At 36.2% G+C, this 24,682-nt stretch overlaps 1 protein-coding gene across 13 annotated transcripts in view; it reads right to left on the reverse strand.

Moving 5' to 3' along the window:
* The window catches only part of si:dkey-21e5.1 (potassium channel subfamily T member 1), a 116,048-nt gene that overhangs the window by 90,372 nt on the left and 994 nt on the right, over nt 1-24,682 (reverse strand). For all 13 annotated transcript variants that reach the window (XM_038300354.1, XM_038300289.1, XM_038300297.1 and 10 more), the window contains exons 2-3: nt 21,108-21,156; nt 15,564-15,731 (exon numbers count right to left, since the gene is read on the reverse strand). In XM_038300354.1, the coding sequence (XP_038156282.1) occupies nt 15,564-15,731; nt 21,108-21,156 (217 nt within the window). The remainder of the gene's footprint in view (nt 1-15,563; nt 15,732-21,107; nt 21,157-24,682) is intronic.

Raw genomic sequence — 24,682 nt, forward strand, 5'->3', positions numbered from 1 at the left:
GTTTGGGGTGCCATGTCATCTGCTGGTGTTGGTCCATTGTGTTTTCTGAGGTCCAGGGTCAACGCAGCCACATACCAGGAAGTTTTAGAGCACTTCATGCTTCCTGCAGCTGACCAACTTTTTGGAGATGCAGATTTCATTTTCCAACAGGACTTGGCACCTGCACACAGTGCCAAAGCTACCAGTACCTGGTTGAAGGACCATGGTATCCCTGTTCTTAATTGGCCAGCAAACTCTCCTGACCTTAACCCCATAGAAAATCTATGGGGTATTGTGAAGAAGAAGATGCAATACACCAGACCCAACAATTCAGAAGAGCTAAAAGCCACTATTAGAGCAACCTGGGCTATCATAACACCTGAGCAGTGCCACAGACTGATCGACTCCATGCCACGCCGCATTGCTGCAGTAATACAGGCCAAAGGAGGCCCAACTAAATACTGAGTGCTGTACATGCTCATACTTTTCATGTTCATACTTTTCAGTTGGCCAACATTTCTATAAATCCTTTGTTTTTATCGGTCTTCAGTAATATTCTAATTTTCTGATATGATGAATTTGAGATTTTCATTTGTTGTCATTTGTAATCATCAAAATTAAACAAAATAAACATCTGAAATATATGAGTTTGTATGTAATGTAGAAATATAATATACAAGTTTCACTTTTTAAATGGAATTACTGAAATCAATCTACTTTTTCATGATATTCTAATTTTATGACCAGCACCTGTATGTACCATAGCCAGTGATGTGACCAAAAAAGCAATATGCAGTTATCATTTGTGGGAAGCAGCAGGAAAAAGCCTATCCAGCGGCATGTTTACAGCGTCAAACTTTGACAAACAAATAACATGCTGTGTAAGTTATGTTTTTGAGCCAAATGTAGTTTTTTCTTTTTACGTAAAGTAAATACTGAAATAATATAAGAGCATAAGGGCATTCTGCTTAATATAATATTTTCTTTTAAAAATAAAACTCCTCACTAAGTGGCTATAAATGACACAGGGTGAGTATAAACAATAATACTTTAGCAGTAATTTAGTTTTATAGATGAAGATACCCAACCCTGGCAGTAGCCATATTGATATGTGTAGAACTGAGTTGAGTTCTACCTTATAAATGGGATGCCAGCCGTTCAGTCTGTCCGTGTAAAGGAGGAACGTTTAGTACAATACTTCAAGAATATAGGGTGACGTGGCAGCTAGTACCCACCTACCATAATACACTTTCAGCCAATCATAGCAGCGAATGGAGATGTTTCCCATCTACAAATGAACAAAGTGCTTCTCTTTGCTTCTATTTTAGACGAGAGCTAGTCGCTATTTTAGCTAAAACAGAACTGTTTTCTTTCTCTGTGTCAGCACATGTCTGTTTTACTATTTAGCTCTTCTTACTCTGAAAAAATAAAAATGTTGGAACTAAGGTTGCCAACTTTGTGAAAATTAGATAAGGATACTTCTTGAATAGCCTTTGTCTGCCACCCTTCTGGCATTATGAATTTGTTTTTCCCTTTAATTTGGTGTGTGAATGCATTTCATAAACATTTCAGTTAAACCTGAGTTAAAATAAAGGTGGTCTCTGGAAAGCTTCAGGAACTGGGTTGGACGGTTAGAGTTTGTTTGTTGCCTGCTAGCCATATTTTGCTTCTACTAAATATCGACAACAATAACAAAGATAATATCACTGTATACAAGGAGCAAAGTGTTAACTAACAGTCTAATAATAAAGTTGGGAAAAGAGAATCACTTTTACACTCGGCTTCTACTTTCAGCCTGCACCAACGAACAGACTCCTTTCCAAGATCGACTCTTGTTTTTCTTTGTGTGTGATACCTTTCATGTTTCTTTTTAGCCTCTTCAGAAGGTTTAGATGTTCCTTGCCTCAGCCATGACCAGTTACCTTACATAGAAGGTGAAAAACACATGCAGTACCTGACAGATAGTAGCTGAGCGATCAGTATACCTGTAGAAGGATGCTGCTGGGCTTTTTTTTCTAACATTATGCTGCAAATCCATAACCAGCAAAGCAGAATGAAATTGTGATTATGAAACAATTTCCTAATTGCTTTGGTGGTAAAAAAAAAAAAAAAAAAAAAACTGTGTGGCTTGGACAAAATATGGGTGTCTGATATTAAACACATGAGATTTCCACCAAAGTGGGGTAAGGGCCCAGATGAGAACTAATTCTGTAGGGTACATATATTTATATTTTTTCCTTTTTTCTCAGAGTCTCTCCCCTGATCCCCTTTGTGTTCCACCTTTAATTTACCTTTTCATGTGTGTTATTTCCCTGGGGCAATTTCTTGAGCCCAGTTATGTCTAGATGAATTCACACGTAGACCTTTGGGAGACATAAAGCCCAACAAAAAGAACTAAAATTGACATTTTCCACAACTTGACAGTATTAAATGCCTTAGATTACTTCTCAGTTTATGTTCCCAACAACAGACTGACTAAATTCGTACTCAATTCTATAATAATCTAAAAAAACAAACATAGGGCCTACTGTAAAATTTACTTTTTTTTTGTTGGGGGGGGGTTATTGTTTCACATCAGTAACAATAATAACCCATGCACTAACAACATGTTTAAGACACAGCCATTAGGCAGCTGATAAGAACAAGTCTCAAGGACTTAAAGTGTCGCCCACCCACTCTGTGCTAATGGTGATGACTAATGCCACCTATGGTCTGAACTGCAAGCTCTAGTAGCCCCACAGCAGAAAGAAAGTAACCAGGAACAACAAATACTTTATGAAAAACACCAAATATTTTAGATGACATTTGATGAGATTCAGTTAAGAACTAGAAAAGTAATAGAAACCCAAAAGAATCAACAAGGATTTAAACATTTTCCGCTGTCCTCTTTATTTTGATTTAAGCTTTAGTTGTGAGCATTTTCTGCATAAAATTAGGTTCTCAATTCCCCCAATATATTTGATTTTTTATAACTTAAGTCAACTGTTATATCTGTTCCTGCTCTCCTTCCTTTTTCATAACATAATCCCAGACAGGTTCTTACAGGTTTAGGTATAAACTGCTACTCATCCCTCCGTTCGTCTTTGTTCCATGTGATCTCCCCCTTAATAAACACAGTGAGATGGAAATAATGGAGGCACTGAGTCCCAGTAGTCCTCTGCTAAAGAATGGCTACAAACAAACAGATGCTGCCATCAGTGTCTGACTATTGTCTAATGAAATTTTGTTTGCATGTATGAGTCTGGCTAACAGTCTGACAGAGTCAATAAGCCTCCCACCTTGCTCTAACTTGCCATTTTTTATTTATATTCTCAACAGAAATGTGTGTCAGCAAGTTTAAATCACATATATCTTGTTCCATGTAAGATATATCTGCTGATTTTTATGTTAAAATTCATAAACCTGTAAAGGCACTGCAAGAGATAGACCAGAATAGCTGTTGGGTGTTAGCAACTACAACATTAACTTGTTCTTGCTTTCAAATGCCACATTTTGACACTCAAGATGCTATTAAGAGTTGATTAAAGGACCAATTAAAAGTGTTAACTCTGTTTATCATGCTTCAGCCAGCACCCTGTGTTTAATAGGTGAGAAAACTCCCAGATAGTTTGGAGAGGAAATGGAGGCTTTATAGCAAATGCAAGTTATTCTAGTATCATTATTTATTGCAGTCCAAACATGTACATGCGTGAGTTTGCATTGGATCTTTAAAAGTGCAAGAAAAAAATTTAATATTGCAGGTGCAGTTGAGTTGTGCAAACAAACAAATTTTTTAATACCTACAAACCTTTTGAAGATCAGGCCACTAATGTTTTGTTTTCATGTTTCAAATACAAATCATACACTTATCATTCTGTGTCTATATGAGTTTCAACTTTTGAGACAATAAAAAAAGTCTCATCTAAATTTAATCATATTGAAAACTAAGATATCCCCCTGTATGACGAGCCTTTTTTCTTTCTTATCCTTAAAAAAGATCCCCTCCTTTATAAATGACAGCAAGAAATACACCCACAGTTGGAATCTACACACCTGTGTAGACAATACTCCCTCTCACACACACCCACGCTCCGACACACCAATTACTTGTCAGACACATAGCTTCAGCTTGATTGTTCCTCTTCAGCTCCCACACAATCAAGTTGTCAGTACAGCCCCTCTAAAATCTAACTCTTATGCTAATGACAATCTAGAAGAGTGATATCACCCTCCCCACACACACACACTTTCAAAGTATACTCTCATTTCCACATTAAATAAAACAAAGACAGCGGTGCAAAATGTCACCGATTCCAGCAGGATAGAAGGTCTACTAACAAAGTCTATTGCATGGAAACATGTGTTGATCCAGGCAATCATTGATGCATCCACCTAAAGCTTCATGAGAGTAAGTCAGGCTGAATTGTATTAAATGTGCTGGAGAAATCAAAGAAAATGATCCTCAGTGTTACAGCAACAGGTTTATTGTCACTAAGGACAGTTGGCCGAGTCCTCTTTGGGATTGGGACTGGACTAAGGGTGAAGAAGTGCTGTAAAATACCACAGAGTTCCTCTGCACAGGCCTTCAGGACTATTGGGATGATACCATCAGGAACTGCTTACCTCTATACTTGACTTCTAGAGATAGCATGGATGTAATCTTGGTGGGTGCAGGTGGGACATGTCCCCGGACCTTGTTCACGCCTGTTTTGGTCCCCTGCACTTTTTGCTGTCCAAAACAATGTTATGCTCCAGTACACTAATCGAGTAATAGGACCAAGCGGAAAACTGCAGCTGAAGCTGAAGCCTGCTTCCCTGAGTCTAGACCGCCCACAAGCTCCTGATTGGCTGTCACCACTGTCATTCCTGAGAAGCTCACTTTACATTGATCTGATGCACCACTGAATCGGGTCTGTGACTGGATGGTCAAGCACCCTGAAGTTAGTTAATATTATTAGTTATTATATATTAAAAACAAGTTCCGTCCCCCCCAGGTCTGAAATCAAAATTTCATCCATGAGAGATAGACAGGTGAAAGCTGAAGGGAGCAGCTTCTTCTTATCTGGCTAATAACAAACTAATAGAAACAGGATAGTCAATAACAGAGAAGGGCAGAATGTCCATGTGACTGTGGGCAGGAGAGAAAGATGCTGAGCTTGTTCCTGAAATGAATCTTTTGAATGTTTTCAGTTCATTGGCTCTGTCCGGACTTCCTTCTGACTGATCCTTCTTCTGCTTGAAGCCTTTGATCTTCTTCATCCCTGACCACACATCTCTGAAATTGTTCTAATGGGGTTTGGTTTCCAGCCTTCCTGTATGCCTCCTTGCTTTCTCTTATCTTGACCTTAAGTTGCTTCTGTATACGCCTCATTAATTCCCTGTCTCCCTTCTTAAAGGCTTGTTTTTTCTTGTTGAGCAGTTGCTTCAGATCACTTGTGATCCATGGTTTATTATTTGGAAAGCATGTCACTGTTCTGGTAGGGATTATGTTATCTACAGAGAAGTTAATGTAGTTGGTCACACACTCGGTTAATGCATTGATGTCCTCTCCATTTGGCTGACACAGTGCATCCCAGTCTTTTGCATAAAAACAACCTTCCAGGGCTTCCTAAGGTTCCTGTGACCATTTTCTTACAGTTCTTTTTAATGCAGGTTATCTCTGATAAAGTGGCTTATACTAACATTGTGATCTTATTTCCCAAGAGGAGGGCTTACTTCAGAGATGTAGAAGTCCTTAACATTTGCATAAAACAAGTCCAAAGGGGGAGACCCAGGACACGCTGGAGGGAAGATGTTTCTCAGCTGGCCTTGGAGCGCCTTAGATTCCCTTGGAGGAGCTGGCCAAAGTGGATGGGGAGAGGGACGTCTGGGCCTCCCTACTGAAGCTGCCAATCCCACGACCTGACCCCAGATAAGCGGAAAAAGATGGAAAAGATGGAAAAGATGAAAAAGTCCAAAGTTTTGGTTTTCTCTGGTACACTAGCTGGAACTTTGGCAGTGCAGCAGACAGTAAAGTGTGATTAAAATCACCAGTTATTGCCACAAATGATATGCATTTGGATGTTGTGTCTGTGGCTTAGCACTAATGAAACTGATTACATCAGATGCAGTGCCTGCCATGGCAGAAGTTGGAAGGAAAACGTTTACTAACAAAGCATGAATTGGTATACGAAAAAAAAAAATAGAAAGAAACTGATATTCAGTAGGCATACGGACAAGTTTTAAAGTTGCGGTAAGTGATCTTTGGCAACTTTTATAGGTCAGACTGCAGAATACAGCACTATGAACCGCTTCCCCATCGCTTTTCCCTTCTTCAACAATACAAGGCCATCATAGCATAAAATGGCTTCTGCAAGGTCTGCATCACCTATCTTGTCAAGTGATGATGAGTAGTACTCTATCAATCTGAGTAGGGTATAGATTTTAGATTAGCCTAAGATAGAGAATATACTCATTTAATTGGTCCACATCATCACCATGATTTATTCAGCTGCTTAGCACAGTGATATAAACAAACTAAATAATTGTAGTTGCTTAGTTTGACTGAGTTGGTTGGAAACATATATATTCTGGATGTATTCTCCAAATCTTTGGGCACAGGGGTAATAAGATGGGAAAGAGCAAACAGGTGATAGCAGGATGACTGGTGCCAAGGAGGCAATATTCACAGCTCTACAAAGGAGCCAGAGAGAACTAACGAAGGAATATATCCAAAAAAGCAAGGGTGATGGGTGGCTGCCCTGAAAAGACAGAGCTGGCAACCAACTACAACTAGCTGTTGGGATCTGGAGCTGTACCACCTTCCTCCAGCAGAGTGCGCCGTGGGTCTCCTGGAGCTGGAGCTTTCCAGCACACCTGAGACGCATCTACTCATCAGGAGACCTCTCCTTTATAACCAGCTGCCAGACCTTCCTTCGACACCGCAGTGTTGACCTTAGTTTGGTTAGCAACCTGAGCCTCTGAAACTGAAAGAATCTAGTTGTCTCTGTTGAGAGATCAGATTCTAACTCTTCTCTGTTTTTGCCTCACAGGAAACCTGTCTCTAGCCTGAAGCTCTGGGTGAGCTTAACCTGCCAATCTGCCCTAGTGAGCCAAACCGGAAGATTCCTATGTGGATTCCCCTGCTGCTCTTGGTGAAGAGCTGGAAACTCAGATCAAGGTCTGCCATTCAAAGTCAGAAGTTAGACGCTGCAGCTGGTCGTATCCTCTGCTGAACCAACAGTCTCTGGACCCAACAGTTCCCTCTCTCTCAAAGAGAAGCCTGGACTCAGTCAAGGTAGAATCTGAATAAGCAAGAACTCATAACTCATCTGCCTGCTCCACTAACCAAACTATCATCTCTGCAGACTTCAGTGAACCTGCCCGGACCAGTTCCAGAACCAGTACAATATCTTGTGTTGTTGAAACTTTCAATAAACTCTGTTAAACTTTTACCCAGCCTCCGTTGTGTTCCGCTTGTGGGCTAAGAACCTTAAACCCATCATGACAGAACACTGCGGCCAAACACAAAGCCCAGCAGATCACCTCCGGAGGAGGCTTGAGGAACAGGACGCTCAGATCCTTGGACATGCGCATACCCTCCGTGAGTTACACACAAAGATTGAACATCAGAACCAAATGCTACAAATGTATGCCAGCTACATGGGTAATGCTAACGCCACGCCAGCGGTACGTCCAGTTCCGGATCCACTTCCGCCTCCGAGGTCACCGGCAGTGACGTCACCTCCTGATTTCCGTCCTAGTCCGCCTGAAAGATTTTCAGGTAACCCAAAAGATTGTAAGGGATTTTTGTTCCAATGTCGATTACTTTTTGAGCATTCTCCTGGCAGTTTTCCAAATGATAGAAAGAAAATATCATTCATTCTTTCTCATCTCTCTGGACGAGCCCTTGAATGGGCGGAGGCAAGGTTCTCTTCCGAATCCAGTTTTTCTTGTACTTTTTCCGAGTTCATATCTGAGTTTTCCCAAGTATTTAACCACGACTTAGATAAAACTTTTGAATTCCGAGCCCTGCTAGATTTAAGACAGGGAAATTCTACAGTGGCTGAGTTCTCAATCGACTTCCGGGTCAAAGCCGCAGCCTCAGGTTGGAACGAATGTGCACTCAAAAGTGCTTATTTTAAGGCCTTAAATGAAAACATCAAGGATGAACTAGCCACGATCGATGAACCAACTAGTTTGGAGGATTTAATCCGTTTAACAATCAGATTGGATAACAGGCTCCGAACTAGAAACAACACTAGACAAAGAAGTCTAAATTTTTGCATTAAATAATGCTTCTGTTTTTTCTGGATCCGCAGAACAATGATTTAGAAGTAACATAAATAAGTTTGGAAATTGATATTATCTATTTTTCATTGTATAGCAGCTCAATTCTGATTGCTTCATCCCCCCCAAATTCAGTTGTGTAACTTCCATATGTGTTAGTAAGTCAGGTACGTATTGGATATTTTTCAAAGCTTCTGCTGTCTGAACGGTCATCATGCATTTTATCGTTCATTTACGTCAATCTCCAGGCTCTAACTACACACCTACCAACAACACTAGCAGTTAGTGATCCATATAACTTAATCTTAACATTATTGGTAACCATTGTTCAACAAATTTCGAATAAAAGCAAGAATAGATGCCAGTTTAGAACCAAATCATTGAACCTTTCTAGACTAAATTACAGCCATAAACAGCGCGCTACTGTGTGACATCTCTTTCCGTTTTCTCTCATCCTCTTGGTCACCTTTTCAGCTAGCATATTCTTCAACTGGGAAAAAAGTTTAGTTATTGTTCAGATGTCTCCCTGGAAATCTGAGAAGCATTACATTTAATGTTTGTTTCTGCATTGCTGTGCCTCACAAGAGGTCTCTGTGTTTCTCTTGCCAGAACAGGAGTCATTATCAAGACTCACGTTTGCTCGGGGGAGGCTGTGTGATTTGTGATGTTCATTTTTGTAAGTTCCAAAAATTATCTTGTACAAACACTAAAGAATTTTCCAGAAGAAAAAAAAAAAAAAAAAAAAAAAAAAACCAACATAACTGAATTGTTAGGCTTGGTAAATTCAATCTTAGTTGTGTGTCGACAGGCCATTCCATTGTTGCCGATTGTTGTCTCTCCACCATCTCACTTTTTTCCATCAACTGCGTTCAGAATGAAACTGAAGACACCCGACAGTGATTTCATTAGGCATGCAGGTCAATAAACATGTGATCGCAGAGACTGTTATACTGCGCCCAGGAGGGAAAAATATTAACAATTCAAACATGTTTCTTTGCATTTTCTAGGGGAGAGTCTTCTGAGACATCACATGTGATCAAGGTCTATAATGTGCTGAAGTGTTTTTGAAGTGAACAGATTTGCATTCCATTTTGAACACCTTAGTAGAAAGAAAGTCAGTTATAAAAATTATTTTGTTTGTTTTCCAATACATTAACGTTTCAAAAACACATTCTAAAAATGTGCTGGACGACAGCTTCATAGTTATGGAATTTGGACAATCTTAATAACATAATCTGTTAAATAGACAATCATTAGGATAATCTAATCTCAAATGAATATAACAAAAAAGTTTGCATGTTCAGTCTGTGCATTTCTGTAAACTTTAAAGAGGCACTGGTTTGTGTTGGTCAATCACATAGAATATGTGATTCACATAGAATAGAATAAAATACATTGGATTTTGTGTAACTGTTTAACTTACAAATATGTTCAGGATGTTTTAAATGATAGCTAAAGAGGCCTATTGTCTTTTTTTCAGATGTTGACTGATTTGACTCCTCTTTGCTTAAAAAAAATGAATCAAAAATTTTAATTTTTGCATAGAAACAAACTGTTCATTTCAATGCAAACTTGGGTGGGGATAAAATATCAATACAAATCCCATGAGTAAGTTGTTTTAAACACAGGTTTACAAAAACACCTTTGTTACCTACAAAGTATTAACTACTAACTACATGAACATCTACACCTAAAAGCAGATAAAAGAGCCACATGATCCTAAACTGATGCAGATAGAGAAGAAATGCATAAAAACAGGAATCTACCAGCTAATGGGGAAACATGAAGGCATACAGAGTAAAGCAATAAAACCTGAGAATGATTTACTCATAGCACAACTAACGCCCACAATTTATAGATACAGTGAATGATGCCCCCACAGTCTATAACACTTCCACCATGGGCCCTGTGCAATTAGATTGAAACCTCTTTAAAGGCCAGCTTGCAACCACAAAAGTTCTCTGCACATATAAATCATCTCCACCTCTGCTTGGGAGAAGGGATCCCAAAGGACAGGTAGCTGGCAGAGCCTCACTGCTAACACACATTATCTCTACACACAAAGACTTAGCTATCAACTGGCAGTCAGGGGCTTGCACTGCTGTAGTAACTTCTTCAGAACCAATTATTTCAAAGAAAATACAAGACCATTTTGGCCTATAGCTGCTTAAGATAACAAGGAAATAATACAAAGGATTAGCTTTTTCACAGGACTAAGTTAGCATTGTGAAATATGAAGTTAAGCTTTTCTTTTTGAGGGTTAGGTCACAGCTAAGCTTGTGTTTAGCCCCGTTTATGTATGCACTTTATTTCTAGACCCCAATTTTGCAACAGCTGCACTAAAGCATTTTGCTTTTATACTATGTGTAATGAGTTGTGTTTCTAAAGTAGCTGTAGAAACCTTTAACGAGACCAGTTGATTTCAGCCTATGCATGTGTAGAAGCACACAAAGGAAAACTATAATCCTTTATTGTTTACCAAAAGATGTGGAATGAAGATGAATGTGGTTGAAGAATCGAAATTTAAAGAGACCACACAGGGAGCTTGATGACAAACTTTCTTTCGGTTATTTCAGACAATTATAAAAGACACACTGGCTTCTAAAAAGCATAATGGCACTGCTAAAAGGTTGGAGAAGTTAGTGTGGTCATTTTATCATTGCTAATGTTTTCATGGTAAATGATAAATGGCCTGTACAATAAAATTTGCAAAAATATCTATGTGCTAAAAAGAAATGAATGAATGAAAAGAATGATAAAAAAAATCCAGTTTCAGTGATCGACCTGTTTAGAGTGGAAACTATACTCTTATGCTTTGATAATAGACAAGTTAACATGAAATAAAAATGGGTTATTTCAGTCTAAAGGTTTTTCAAAACCAGAAATTATATTTAGCTTCAGAATTTTTAGGTTTTTCCTCAAGCCACTGCTATGATGTGTTGGCCATGTAGACATACAATGACCTGATTTTATAAACATAAAGATGCAATAACATAGGTGGATGTATTATTTTTTTTATTTTAGTCGACATTAATTGATTTTTGTCAATGCCCTTTGAAATTATTATCTGGTTATTTAGTACTCATTAGCCCTAATTAGCCCTGATAACCTTGAAGCTATTAGATTTTCACCTCAACACCCAGTGAGCCAGTGTTGTTTTTGTCAATGATGATGAAACTACTTCGTTGACGCTCGATTTTTTCATGGCGATAAAGAAAAGGGACGAGCTAAACATGGATCTTTGATGAATAAAACATGGCTAGTCATGGTTCGTCAGACATTTAAAATGCATCGTGTTGTATTCTGTTAGAAGAGCTAAGCAGTATTAGCAGTGCAGCTGTGTCTTGTTTGGTCAAGCAGCCCACCTGGCCTGCAGCGCTGAAGATTCTGCATGACCACAAATGGATCATGGCAGCAGGCAGGGGAGAAAACAATCCGGAATGGTTGGGTTCGGCACGCTAAACTTTGACAAACTGCTTTTCTAGCTGTTCTTGTGCAGATATGCGTCTTTTCGTTTCTATCTTTTTAAACATGATGTAAATGTTTATTTTTATTAAAAACATTTTCTATGTTTACTTTGAATATGTCAACATTTTTGTTAGCATATTCATTCAATTTAGGTCTGGATTGCCATGGATTTACATGGCAATTAGGTACGTTCTCTCTGTAATTTTTTTTTTTTTTTTACATCAAAACCCTCAGTATTTAAATCTACTTTGACCCCTCATCAGTAGTATCACAGGGGGAAATTGAAGAAATAAAGGCTGAATTGCTAAAGGAGAAGGAAAATGTTTTTCTTCTTTGCTTTTTTTAAGATTTTATTGATGTGTGTAATACATAATTTATAGCAGATCCTAAGGTATTTGCTTTGGGATGGAAATGTTATGTCTAAAACCATTCCTTTATTGTAGTTTGTTAGCTTATCTTTCTGCTATATTAATGATGTGTTTAACTAGATCTGCTTTTTTTCACAGCTCTCGCGAGCACTTTTTTTTTAGAAAGTAGGGCATTGATTCATAAAAAAGTTTATTTCAATTCTATAAATCAAAGTTTTTTGTCCAACAGCAATGATGAAGTGCACAGCTGTATTGTATACCCAGCAATTATAGTATCTAGGCAAGAGCTTTCAGTCCGGTAAAGAATCTGGTTGTTATTCAAAATTGTAAAGGTTAACTTTTTTTGCAGTATAAAACTGACTAAAAATAGACTAAAACCTTTTTACGTTTTAGTCGACTAAAACTATCACATATCGTAATTACTAAAATGTGACTAAGACTAATAATGGTTTTTGTCCTGAAGCCTAAGACCAAAAAACCTAAGATGACTATCAGAAACAAAACTGCAGTGAGCACATTGGCCAGCTAATTCTCATTTTTTGTAAGCTACACAATTTATAAGACATTAAATAAATTGTAAATTTGCATTACACTCAACGAGAATAAGAATAATTAACTAGAAAATTTCTTCAGCCAAGTCCAGTGTCACTGCTTTCAATTCTACACAGAGTCCAGAAATCACATTTTTTCTTGCAGAAAAATATAAATTTCATAAAGTTACAATAAAGTGAACTTACAGGCATGTAAAACTCCAAGTTAATTCATTTAAGGAAACAATGGCTACTGTAAAATGAAATTCTTGGCAGTGTCTAAGAATGATATAGCTGTTTGCTTGCATCAACCACACACACATACACATGGATGCCAGCATACACTCAACCATACATTTGTCGGTAGCCAAGCAACAGACTCTAATTACCCTTTGCAACTACAATGTGATCAGCAAAAACAGGAAAAAACTGAAGGAAGCATTCTTATGAACAAAACAATCCCATTATTGTAATTGAATTTAAAATACGTTACAGAGCATAGATGGAAAAATCATTCCCAATAAATGCCTGAGCTTTTCATTGCAATCATTTGTAAAAAAAAAAAAAAAAAAAAAAAGATAGATAGATAGAGATATAGATATATCTATCTGATTATCCACCTTTAGCTTAATTCTATTTATCATCTTTTTGTTTATACTTAAGAAAAAACAGGTATGCACTAGTGGAAACATCAAACCTACATAGAAATCACCAGACTTGTTCAGAAAGCAGAATGACCACTTGTGGGGGAGGGGCTTTCAAATGTGATGCCATTCTAGATGTCACATGGAGATAATAGGCCTTACACTGACAGTAAACATACTGTCAACAATTTACTACAAGAGGCCTCAGAGACACTAAAAGATTGAAAACAAATAATAAAAAAGGGCTTGAGAGGTGCACTGCTAGTAAACAAATTTGTATATTTACTTATAAATATTCCAACTCATACTAAAATATCATACTGTATTATTTTTTCATTTATATAAGATGCAACTCAGAAAGCCTGACATAAACCACTGAATCCAAATCCTCATAGGGAACGACTACTACACCATGACTTCCGTTCATAGTAAAAATTGCACATATTACATTATCTTAAAACCATTCAGGATTTTACTGCATTTATATAACTTCAGTAATGGAAAGATACTTTGGTCAGTTTTTAAATAAAAAAACATAACTGTTATTTTTTTATTGTTAAGACTTTATAATGAATGATTTTACCCTGGAAGTAAAAAAAAACAAAAAAAACGATGTATATATTCTCAGTATAAAGTCAGAAGGATTTTTAATATGATGCAATTGTTATAGGTATGGTCAGAGGTGTGTAGAGTTGGCTATATTCATTCAGTAACATTTACTTGAGTAATTAGAAAAAGTAGTTTTACTTTCATATCATATTATTTCCTTTTTACATGGGTATTATTCTTGTAAATCATCAATGTAAATGTTCCTGCTGCTCTGTCCACTGTAGGTAAATTGATCTATTCATAGATCACAGTAAACAGTAAATGTTGAAATTTGAATACCCCATCGTAACATTTATACATTTCTAACTCAAAGATTTCATTTAATAGTTTTCATGTTGGAAAATATAAAAACGAAAGTTTTTCATTTTTAGGAATTTATATTTTGTAATCATCATCATTCATTTGTATCTTTTAATGTATTTCATTCTTTAAAATACCAGATCTTGCCTAAAAGTCTGTCTGATGGCAACATTTCTAGACATAAATCAGATGTTATAATCCATCAATCACTCTATACTTGAGAAGACTTTTTACCACGTACTTCTTTACTCCTAGTTGAACCTTTTCTTGATGACTAGTGCTACTATTACTTGAGTACAATTTTGCGGTATTCTAACACCACTGGGTGATTGAAAATAGGCCCCGAAATGTCTGAAACAGTTATAAATATAAATAGAGATCTTAATCATAAAGTAACCAAGCACCTTAATGCTTTTGATGATACAAGCTAATAGATGATACACGATTCAATGACATCCCAATAGATATGAAAAAGCATAATAATAGACATGTTGAACAAATCATACCGAGAGGTAGAAAATTGGCACCTGCAATCAACAACATCTTTATGAAATGAGGTTTCCAGCTGGGATGCAAACTAAGCATTTTTTTACTAACTGATCTCCTCGCATATGCAAGCCTGCCCACACTAATCCTAGAGGTAAAAATTTTCCTTGAATTTTCATATGAAACTGGAAGTCACAAAACAATAATAGTGTTAAGCAGCCTTCCACTTTTTCTCTTTAGCTTTGTTTCAATTCAGCACCACGGAGAGCTCCTATAGTGCTCAGTGGTGGTTGAGGCTAATTCTTCCTGTCATGGGTCATAAACAGCAGCTGTTAGTCAGGCTTTCTGACCGCAGTAAGAGCCGAAAATCCTCCCAGTCTTAGGAGACTCCAAACACGCTAGTAACTGTGGCACTTACTATCCAGAAGGCAATGATGTTTTTTTGCCCTAAAAAGGAATATTACATAAAAAAATCCTGAAACTAGCCACAAACTGATTCTTTTTTTAAACCTATTCTTTCCATATCTATTTCATATCCAATGTATGGGTTAAATAAACCAAAAAAGGTCTAACAATTCAATTCAAAATGTTAATGTCTTTTAATTAAAAGTAAAGCAGTTGCAAACTTGCAAAAGAGTAAGATCATTTTCAAATAAAGACTCTCATTATTCCGTTTACTGCCTGTATTTTAATTCAGTCACACATAACACCAAAAGTAAAGGTCCTAGTACTGTCTCTAAGAAAAACTCATCATGGAAAATTCAGCAAAACAATAAATAAAAAGATAAGCACAACTTGCTGTGTAGTAGGCTTCACTTAAAATATTTTTTCCCAAGACAGAAGAATCCATGCATGCATAGAAGGCACACAAACATTCCTCTTGACAGGCAATCACATGCTATAGAACAACAAATATGGTGTTTTCTTGCTACCTGTCATCATTCTGAAATGTCTGGTCCCCCAGTAGGAGATCTCTGAAGCGGTAGCGAGGTGGAAGAGGAGGCACCTCTGAATCCACATCTGCTATCTTAAGAGACGAGATATCCAGAATAACACCGGAGTTGCTGCTGTTGTTTCTCTGCAGGGTCTCAGAGGAGGACCTGAACAACAAGAAGCAGAACAGCATCTCCTCATCAACAAGTCTGCTTTTTCAGACAAAATGTGACATTTTAGCTTGATTCTTTGAACTATAGAGTCTTCCCAGAATCATGGTTTTGGTTAGAGATTGTGTGGAATGGATATAATTAGAATAATTGGAATCTCCATGGGAAAATTAGGATTTAGAGCACCTTAAATAAGTATGCATACTCTGAAAATGTGCTAATTTTCTTTAACTGTTCACACATTTCCATGTTTCTTACTAGAATTTAATGTGTCAGAATGGCATAAAGTAGTGCTATCTGTCACACGGCATAGTGACAAAAAAATTATAGATTCCTTTTCAAAAATGTAACATATAAAAGCCTTAAAAGTGGTGCATGAATTTATATTAAGTATCTCAGAGTCAATGCTCTGTAGAGCCCAACTGAAATCACAGCTGCAGTCTGTTAGTGTACATTTCTGCCTGATTTCCATATCGTAAGGCAGAAATTTCTCATTTGCAAAACTTGTCAGTCTAAGTTTCATCAGATGGGAAGCTTAATTTAACATTCATTTTCAACTACAGACAAATTCAAAATTGAATTTAGGTTTGTGGCTGGGATGTTTGACACAGAACTAGGGCTGCAACAACGAATCGATAAAATCGATAAAAATCGACTTTTAAAAGCGTTGGCAACGAATTTAATCATCGATTAGTTGTGTCGCGCGATTAATGCGTCATCCGCCGCCGCCGTCATCCGGGGGAAGAAAAAAAAATATGGCGGAGCGAGTCAGCGCCGCAGTTGCAGTGTTGCCAACTCAGCGACTTTTCAGACCCCTCCAGCGACTATTTTTCAAAAAAGCGACTAGCGACAAATCTGGCGACTTTTTACGGTTTCACTGGCGGCTTTTGCCTGCCGTGGGGCGCCTCCCCCATCCCAACGCCTTTCTCCCTCTCCCACAGGAATCCCTCTCAGCGCGGCAGTCAGAGCCGCAGGATTTTAGTGAGGAGTTTACCCTCAGCGTCCAGACTGCAAATGAAGCGCGCATGCGCCGGGATTGACGGCGCAAATTGATCACAATAATTAAAATAGCCTGCGCTTTGTAAAGTGAAAAAAGTGATAACATGCAACTTTTTTCAAAAGAAATTAACATGGCACGGAAGCACCACTGTTATGACGCAGCACCTGAAAAGAAAACACTTTGGAGCCTTCGATGGCAGTGAAGAGAGCTGATCAGCAGGATGAGTAACCATGTTTGTTTGGTTTTAAAGTGGGGAAACGTAACGTTAGTTTCTCAGGTAGCTCATCTGATGCTTTCCTTACCTTGTTAGTAGGTTACAGACAGGGATAAGGTTGGCTACTTATTTTACTTTTAATTTCATTTACATTTGTTTAAGCAGCGTTTATATTTTCTTTAAATAAATTAACTTGCAAATTATGAGGGCAAGGCTTTTAAAGTTTAAATCTTCTGGCAAAGATAAAGAAAAGAAGATCCTGCAATTTATGGAAGTAAAGCAGAACAAAATCCAGCAAGATCAGTAATATGTCAATTAATTATCTGCCACATTCCCATGTAAATATCTGTCTTTGGAGGATGTGTTTTTTTACCACCCCTAGTTCTCTCATTTTTATTCCAAATACAATTTATAATTTGAATCACAGGGCTATTTTTATCTCTATGGTTCAGTATTTTCTCAAGCAGCAACTTTAACTGCTATACTTTCCTGTCTTAAAAGGCAGAACTCTTCTAGTCTAAAAAAAACTCATTTCTTGAAATGGGGGGACCTATTGTTGAACCCCTTAGGGGCTTTAAAAAACAAAAATGCCTGTCTCTTTTTGCGCTTTATGAACCAAAGTAGCCTATATTTTGTGGATGTACAGCTACATTTCTCATGTAAGTTTGCGTAGTTTTTACACAAACATTTATTTTTCATATTGCACCAGTACAGTTAATGAGCAACCTGTACTTGTGTGCTTGTTTGTTCTGTCTAAAATGTTTATTTTGGAATAAAGAGGTTAATATAAAATTTTTTTTTTTGTCCGATTCATCGATTAATCGAAAAAATAATCGGCCGATTCATCGATTTTTAAAATAATCGTTAGTTGCAGCCCTACACAGAACTATAATGTCCTGACCACTCCACTGCAGTTCTGGTTTTTTTTATGGAGTTAGTGTCCTCCTGAAAGGCAAACTTGCAAACTGCACTCAAGTGTTTTGCAGTCTTAGTAGGGTTTTCTACTAAGGTTGCCCTGTTTTGAATACATCCATCTTTCTATCAAACCATAACCCGGTTATAACCATCTTTAATGACAGCAAAGCTGTGTCTTATGTGATATTTAATATTTTAGTTTTACATCAAACATATCGCTGTGTCCTCTACATAAGTGGTTCTCAACCTTTCTCCTCAAGGAGCGCATTCTTTTAAATATCTCCTTGCTGCCACACACCTGACTTAAGCCTCACCATGAATATACATTCTCCTGAAGCAGACGTGTCAAAAGTATTGTTCAGTGCTCAAGTAGAAGTATACATACAACTATTTAAAAATACTTTTGTAGAAGTTAGAGTATCAACTTAAGCTTTTTACTCAAGTAGAATTCTTAAAGTACAATTTTGAAAAACAATTTATAAAAGTAAAAATAATGCAGGAAAAAAAAATAAGGAAAAGTGCTTTAAAACTTATACTGGATATTGTACTACCCTATTAAAGGATTTTTTTTCTTCAATTCTGGGTAACCTCCTCATATACAGTTTTCTCAGTTTTATAAATGGTGGCAAAAGTGTTAAATCTAACTTTGCATCATCTTGAAAAAATTATTTAGTTTGGTATATTCTACATTTGGTATATTATACATTCCAGAACAGTTTCTTCCCCACTGCCATTAGACTGTTGAATGTTTTGTAAAATGGGTTATTGTATTGTATTTTATTAGATTTATTATATTTTATCATTATATATATATAAAAAAATGTTAGAATTGTAATTTTACAGTCATATGTTTATATTTCTGTTTATATATACGTATATATATACATATATATATTTACATTAATTTTGATGCTGCACTTTTAAAAAGATGAATTTGTCCGGAGCTCTGTTCCAAACGAAATTTCTTTCTGTTTCAAACTTGTGTAAACAAAATGACGAATAAATCTGTCTAAGTCATATTCTGCTAACAAGTTGGTGCAGAACCCAGTCCAACCACAAAGAAATTCATTATCCTGATGAAACAAAGATTTTGATGGGTTTTATTTATTTATTTTTTATATCAACAGAATATAAAATGAAAAAATGGGCTTAAATTAAGCAAAACTAATGATACTATTTTTAAAATGTATGGAGTAGAAGTCAAAAGTTGTCTAAAAAATATCTATTCCAGACAGAATTTCTAATTAATATAGCAAAGTATTTGTACTTTGTTACTTGACACCTCTGTCCTGAACTACATATAAAACTCCATCAGGCTCATTATTTTTATTTTGTTGGACTTCGAAGTCCAGCATTCAGCACTCTGGTGTAATATTCTGTTCTTCCCTGGGCCCTGACTTGCATGTAAAATCTCGTTTCTTCATTAAAGGAACATTTCTAAACTGTGACACATGGTCACTTTAGCTAAACCAGAAGAAATAATCCAGCTTTCTTGTTCTTCCCTTTCATGTCTCCAATCGACTCTTTTAAAATTGTTAAACACGTTGTTTAAACAGGCTTTTTGCTGATGTTTTTCAATCTGTAATCTTATTTTCAATTTATTGCCACTTGATTTCAATATGTATTATATTTTTTTGTTTTTGTAAAACGCTTTATGATGTTTTTTCTATGCAAGCAGTGTTCTACATGACTTGGCAAAAACAAAACTTTTAACTTGCTTACAACAATGTCTTCCTTTGTGACCCTCTCCCATAGAGGTTAAGTCAGAGTTGTCCACAGCTAATGGTCGTCCGGCTAATAGATTTTTTTCCTTTCTGTGCTGTTGATCTTATCAGCTCCTCTTAAGTTGATGTCTTGGTATGTTTTTAATTTTTCAGTACAGTTTTTTTTGTTAATAAGATTTTAAAAGTGCTTTGCAAGGTGTTTAAAACTTTGCTATTACTTTATCCCTTACCTGTCTGATGTGTTCCTTGTTCTTGATGATGCTGTTTATTCACAAATGTTCTCTAAAATATCCCTGATGCCTTTGCAAAACACTTGTATTAAAATGGAGATTAAATTACACACAGAAAGACTGTTGCACAAATTGAGTAAATTCTAGAAGCAATTGGTTGCAATGGATTTCATGTTGGGTTAACAGCATAAAGGATTTTTAAATACATATTTTCTATTTTCATTCCAACTTACATTTAAGCTCTACTTTTTTTTAAACTGTCACATTTTAATCCAACTAAACTTTTTAAGTTTTTTTTTGTTGGCTGCTGTGTTCACATTTTCAGAATAATATGGTTAAATAGCTATAAATGCTCACACTAATGTGGAACAGTAGGATGTTTCTGAAGAAAAACATACTGTTCTATAAAACTTTGATTAATAAACGCCAAAAACAAAGATACAGATTTAGTTATTCGACTTTTTATCGAATATAACATTTAGAAAAATGTATATTAAGATTATAAAAAATTACCCCTCTACCATCAAAGTAGACTCTGTAAGAATTAAAAAAAAAATTAGCAGAAAGACACTAAAACAACCAACTTAAAATACAGTGTATAGCCTTGTCTTCAAACAGTGATATTTGTAAGTATTTCTTACACACATGAACAAAATTGTTGCTGCCTCTTGTTTAACGACAGAAAAGCCCACAATGGTCACAAGAATAACATACTGTATATCTGACAAAAATAACAATAGATTTTTTTAACCATTTTATTTTATTTTTTTCTAAGTACAAACCTTATTGTAAGTGCAAACCTACTTGGCAATAAACTTTATTCTGATTCTGATACATAACAATTCTATCAGAATGAAGAAATGAAAGTCAAGACATTGTTTTCATCCATGTTTCATAAGAACTTCAAACTTGACTTCAAAGAATAAACTCTTGAAACACAGATGGGATAAAAATGAATGGACTAAAAGTCACATTAACAGTTACAGGAATATTTTTGTAGCAGTGATTACCTCCAAATGTTGTGCAACAAAACATTAAGTTAAGGGTACCATTGCACTTTTCCAGGCATCTTACTTCGCTTTATTTTCTAAACTCAATTTGTTGAAGCATGAATGAAAAGTAATGTTTGATTTTGATTTGTTAATTTTCATATATTTTTTTTATTAATTGTAACTTTTCATTCAAGTTATTTCTGTGACCAATGTGGCTTTTTCTTTCAGGAGTCGAGAGGCACCAACAATGTCATCCTTGTCACCAAGAGCCAAATATTAGGAAATTTCATACAATTACCTGTCTCCATGGGAACTTGATGATCGATGTGGAGGACTCATGATTCCTTCTTGTGTGTGTTGGGGGGGGGGGGGGGGGGGGGGGGGGGGGGGGGTTTGGAGAAAGAGAGAAAGGAGTAACATCAGCAGGAGGATTTAAGGCACTTATTGAAAATTCACTACTTCAACAATATTGCATAAGGTGCTTATTTATCAGCTTAAGACTTCCCAAAGTTAAGTCACCACTCTTTTAGATTAGCTTTCCTAAAAATAGGAAGGAGTGCACTAATATGTAGTAATGCAATTGTATGGTCGCAATCGTGTACATTCACAAAAGGTGGAGTAACAATACCAGAGGCCAATATCTACAGAGTATATGTTTATTAAACCAACCCTAGAGTATGAGTATGGAATCCTCATTTCAAAGTGATTTTACGCCTATCTTATGCTTATGAAGCAAATAGGGACAGTGAAATAAATTCAAAAACAGGAAACAAATATATGAAATAGAAATATTTCTAATGCATTTAAACAGTACAGTATATCTAATAGATAAATATGAGCTCTGTCATATCAGACTTATTGAGAGAAATTCATGCATGTGTTTTTTGATTGCTACTAAGAATGTTTGCAGTCTATACTTAAACTAAACAAACAGTAAGTGGATAATTCCAATTTGTGTACTCTGTGTGGATGAGTTCCTGGGTGGTCATAGTGTGGGCTAATCAGTGGGCTAATAGCAGCAGACATGCTCTCTGTTATCAGCCATGGCAAACACCTGGACAAACACTGACAGAGAGAAGGGAAAGGGAAGACGACAAATACGTGCTGATGTGGAATAGAGCAATAAAAGCACAGACGAGTAGAAGACAAATTTAGATATGGTGAAATCATCTGTGTATCTACTGTAAGGGGAATAAAACAGGCAATCCTTGAATGCTTACCGGTTGGATGAGGCAGTTTGTGACAATGAATAGGCCCTCCCCTTTACTTTTCCACTTCATGTATGGAATAAAATGGATTGATATTAAAATTCTATATATATATGTTTCTGGCTGCATCTATGTATTTTAAGAACACTAAGAGTAAAAACATTTACCTGCAGTACACTATATTTCTTGTAGACTTTTATTATCTTCCTGTTCCAAATACATATAAGATTAACATGCTGGGACATAATGGTAAATACCTTGAATGATCATCAATATACAGTGCAGCTTTGAGACTTATTTTTGCCTCAAAATATGCAACAAAATAAATCAAGAATAGCTTCACATTTATAGTTGAAGACATGAATATATATTTACATACACATTCTCTGGGAACTGAAGAGCTAATAATCTGGTCGCATTTGGAAGTGACAATAGATGGATTTTCTTTAATTTTCTAAAATTATTTTAAAAGTAAAATCAGACACCTTTGTTCACAATTAAAAATGGGACTGCTTAAACAGAAAAAAAAAACCGTTGTCAAATTGTTTCTCTGAATAGAAGAAGGAATTTCTACTTGAATAACATAATCATTTTTAGTGTTTTTTTATTATCATTATTTTTATCACTCATGGTTAAACAATGCAGCAATGCATTACAGACAGGGGGCTTTTAAATCCAATGGTAGTACACCTGTTAAGTCTCCAAGATACCACTCAGTAACAAAAAAAAACCCAAAACAAAACAAAAAATCTATAAAGCAGGTTTTCAAAGTACTTTCTTGTGTAATTATGGATTTTAATTGGTCTTATGTAAGATTTTAATTTTAAACACTTTGTTTTCATTTGCTGTAAGCGAAATATTATAATAGTCATATGTCTAAGTAATCTTTATAACCTTTTTCACCCATAGATTTACTGAAATAAATGCACTTTTTAGCAGTATTCTAATTAATAAAAACAGACTATTCTCTTAATTTATTTAAATGAATACAACTTTGAGAACTACAAACCTAACCACAACTGAAAGGAGAAAACTAAACGAAAAAAGAAGAGTTACAAGCTCAACACCATCACATCAGTGACAAGCAGACAGGTTAATACAAAAAGCTTCTTACACAGCAGAAAACATCATTTATTCTTAAAATAAGTGCATTTTTTTCTTGAATTGTGGAGTTAAGTGAGACACTCTGCCAATGGAAAAAGACAATTAACATTTAAAATGAGAAAAAGTAATTGCATTGTCTTATATCATGTAATCATCATGTTCTAGGAGTAAAAATCATCATTCCATTGGCAGACCATCTTATTTTCCTACTCTAATTAGGTGTGAATACACTTCATTTAAGAATTGACTTATTTCTAGTTAGTTTTAGATAGTTTTTGCAGTGCACCTTGTGCAATGTTACCATGGCACTTCATTTGGCCAATTGATAGTAAAACCATGGGTGGTTCTAGACAGGGGCCAACAGGGGCCAGTGCCCCTGTAGATCATGTCCTGGACCCTGTTATGGCCCCTATACTGAAGACATAATACTAAAAGAAATTCAACTGATGATATGCACTGGAAGAGACATGGTTACCGATAGGTCCTTTGGATCCTTTGTTAAAAAAATTCACTAATATTCTAATTGTTTAAAAACAATAAGGTGATAGCTTCAGTAGTGTTGAGATAGGCTCCCAATTTTCATCTGCTTAATGTTTTTTTCAAAACAAATTAAAGAAAATACCCAGTGGAATTTATAAGCTTTACTTGATTTCTAATTCTGAATCTATATAAAACTGTAATTTCAACTTAAATTAAGTTAAAAAAAATATGTTAAATTCCTAAATTATAAATGTATATTGACCTAATATTCCAAATAAGTTGCTTTTTTGCTAAGTTAAGAGAATTTTATTTAGATTTTAATGATAATCCAAATAAACATTTTCAAGCCAAAAATAAATATTTTCAGTTGGAAGACAGAATTTAATTAAACCTAATTGAATAGAAACCTAACTTCATGCAGCTATCTTATTTGAATCCCTTGCCCTGTTTTTTTGCTTTATGCTCTTCTGTGCCCCCATGAAAACACACTGGCCCCCTCATGGCCCCTTGGTCCATTTGGTCTAGAACCTCCACAGAGTAAAACAATTAAAACAACAATAAAAAAGTAATTAAACTGTTAAGGGAAATCCGTTTACCTAAATGCGTCCCCGTTTCTGTCCGAGGTCCCATCATCCTAAACACAGTTTTGGCTTAAACTGACAAACTGTGCTTACACCTCTGCCATGGCAACACAGTCTGTCTCCCATCAGTAAATCCAAGTGAGTGTTGAACCCCCCCTGAGCAGGGACAGGTGAGATGGCTGAGGCTGGGGGAGGGAATTCAGCTCCAGATCGCTGTCCACCAGATTTACCTTAAACATCAGGGTTCATTAAACCCAACAACAACAACACGTCTGATAGTTCGGTTCAATCAGCTCCTTCACTCAGTTACCTCCAATCCGGATGGTGCATAAGAAGGTTTGGTTATAGTTGAAAATAAATCCCAAAACTCAGCACTGAAGACTAACGCGCGTCCTAATTTGTTATTTACCTGCACACCTGCCCCCTCTATCCAATCCTAAATATCAATACTAGCAGCAACTTTCCTTGCATCAATATTAGCAGAAGGATGATGCATGCAA

This window comes from Cyprinodon tularosa, unplaced genomic scaffold (assembly GCF_016077235.1).
Source record: "Cyprinodon tularosa strain WSP-4 unplaced genomic scaffold, ASM1607723v1 ctg112, whole genome shotgun sequence".
NCBI lineage: Eukaryota > Metazoa > Chordata > Actinopteri > Cyprinodontiformes > Cyprinodontidae > Cyprinodon > Cyprinodon tularosa.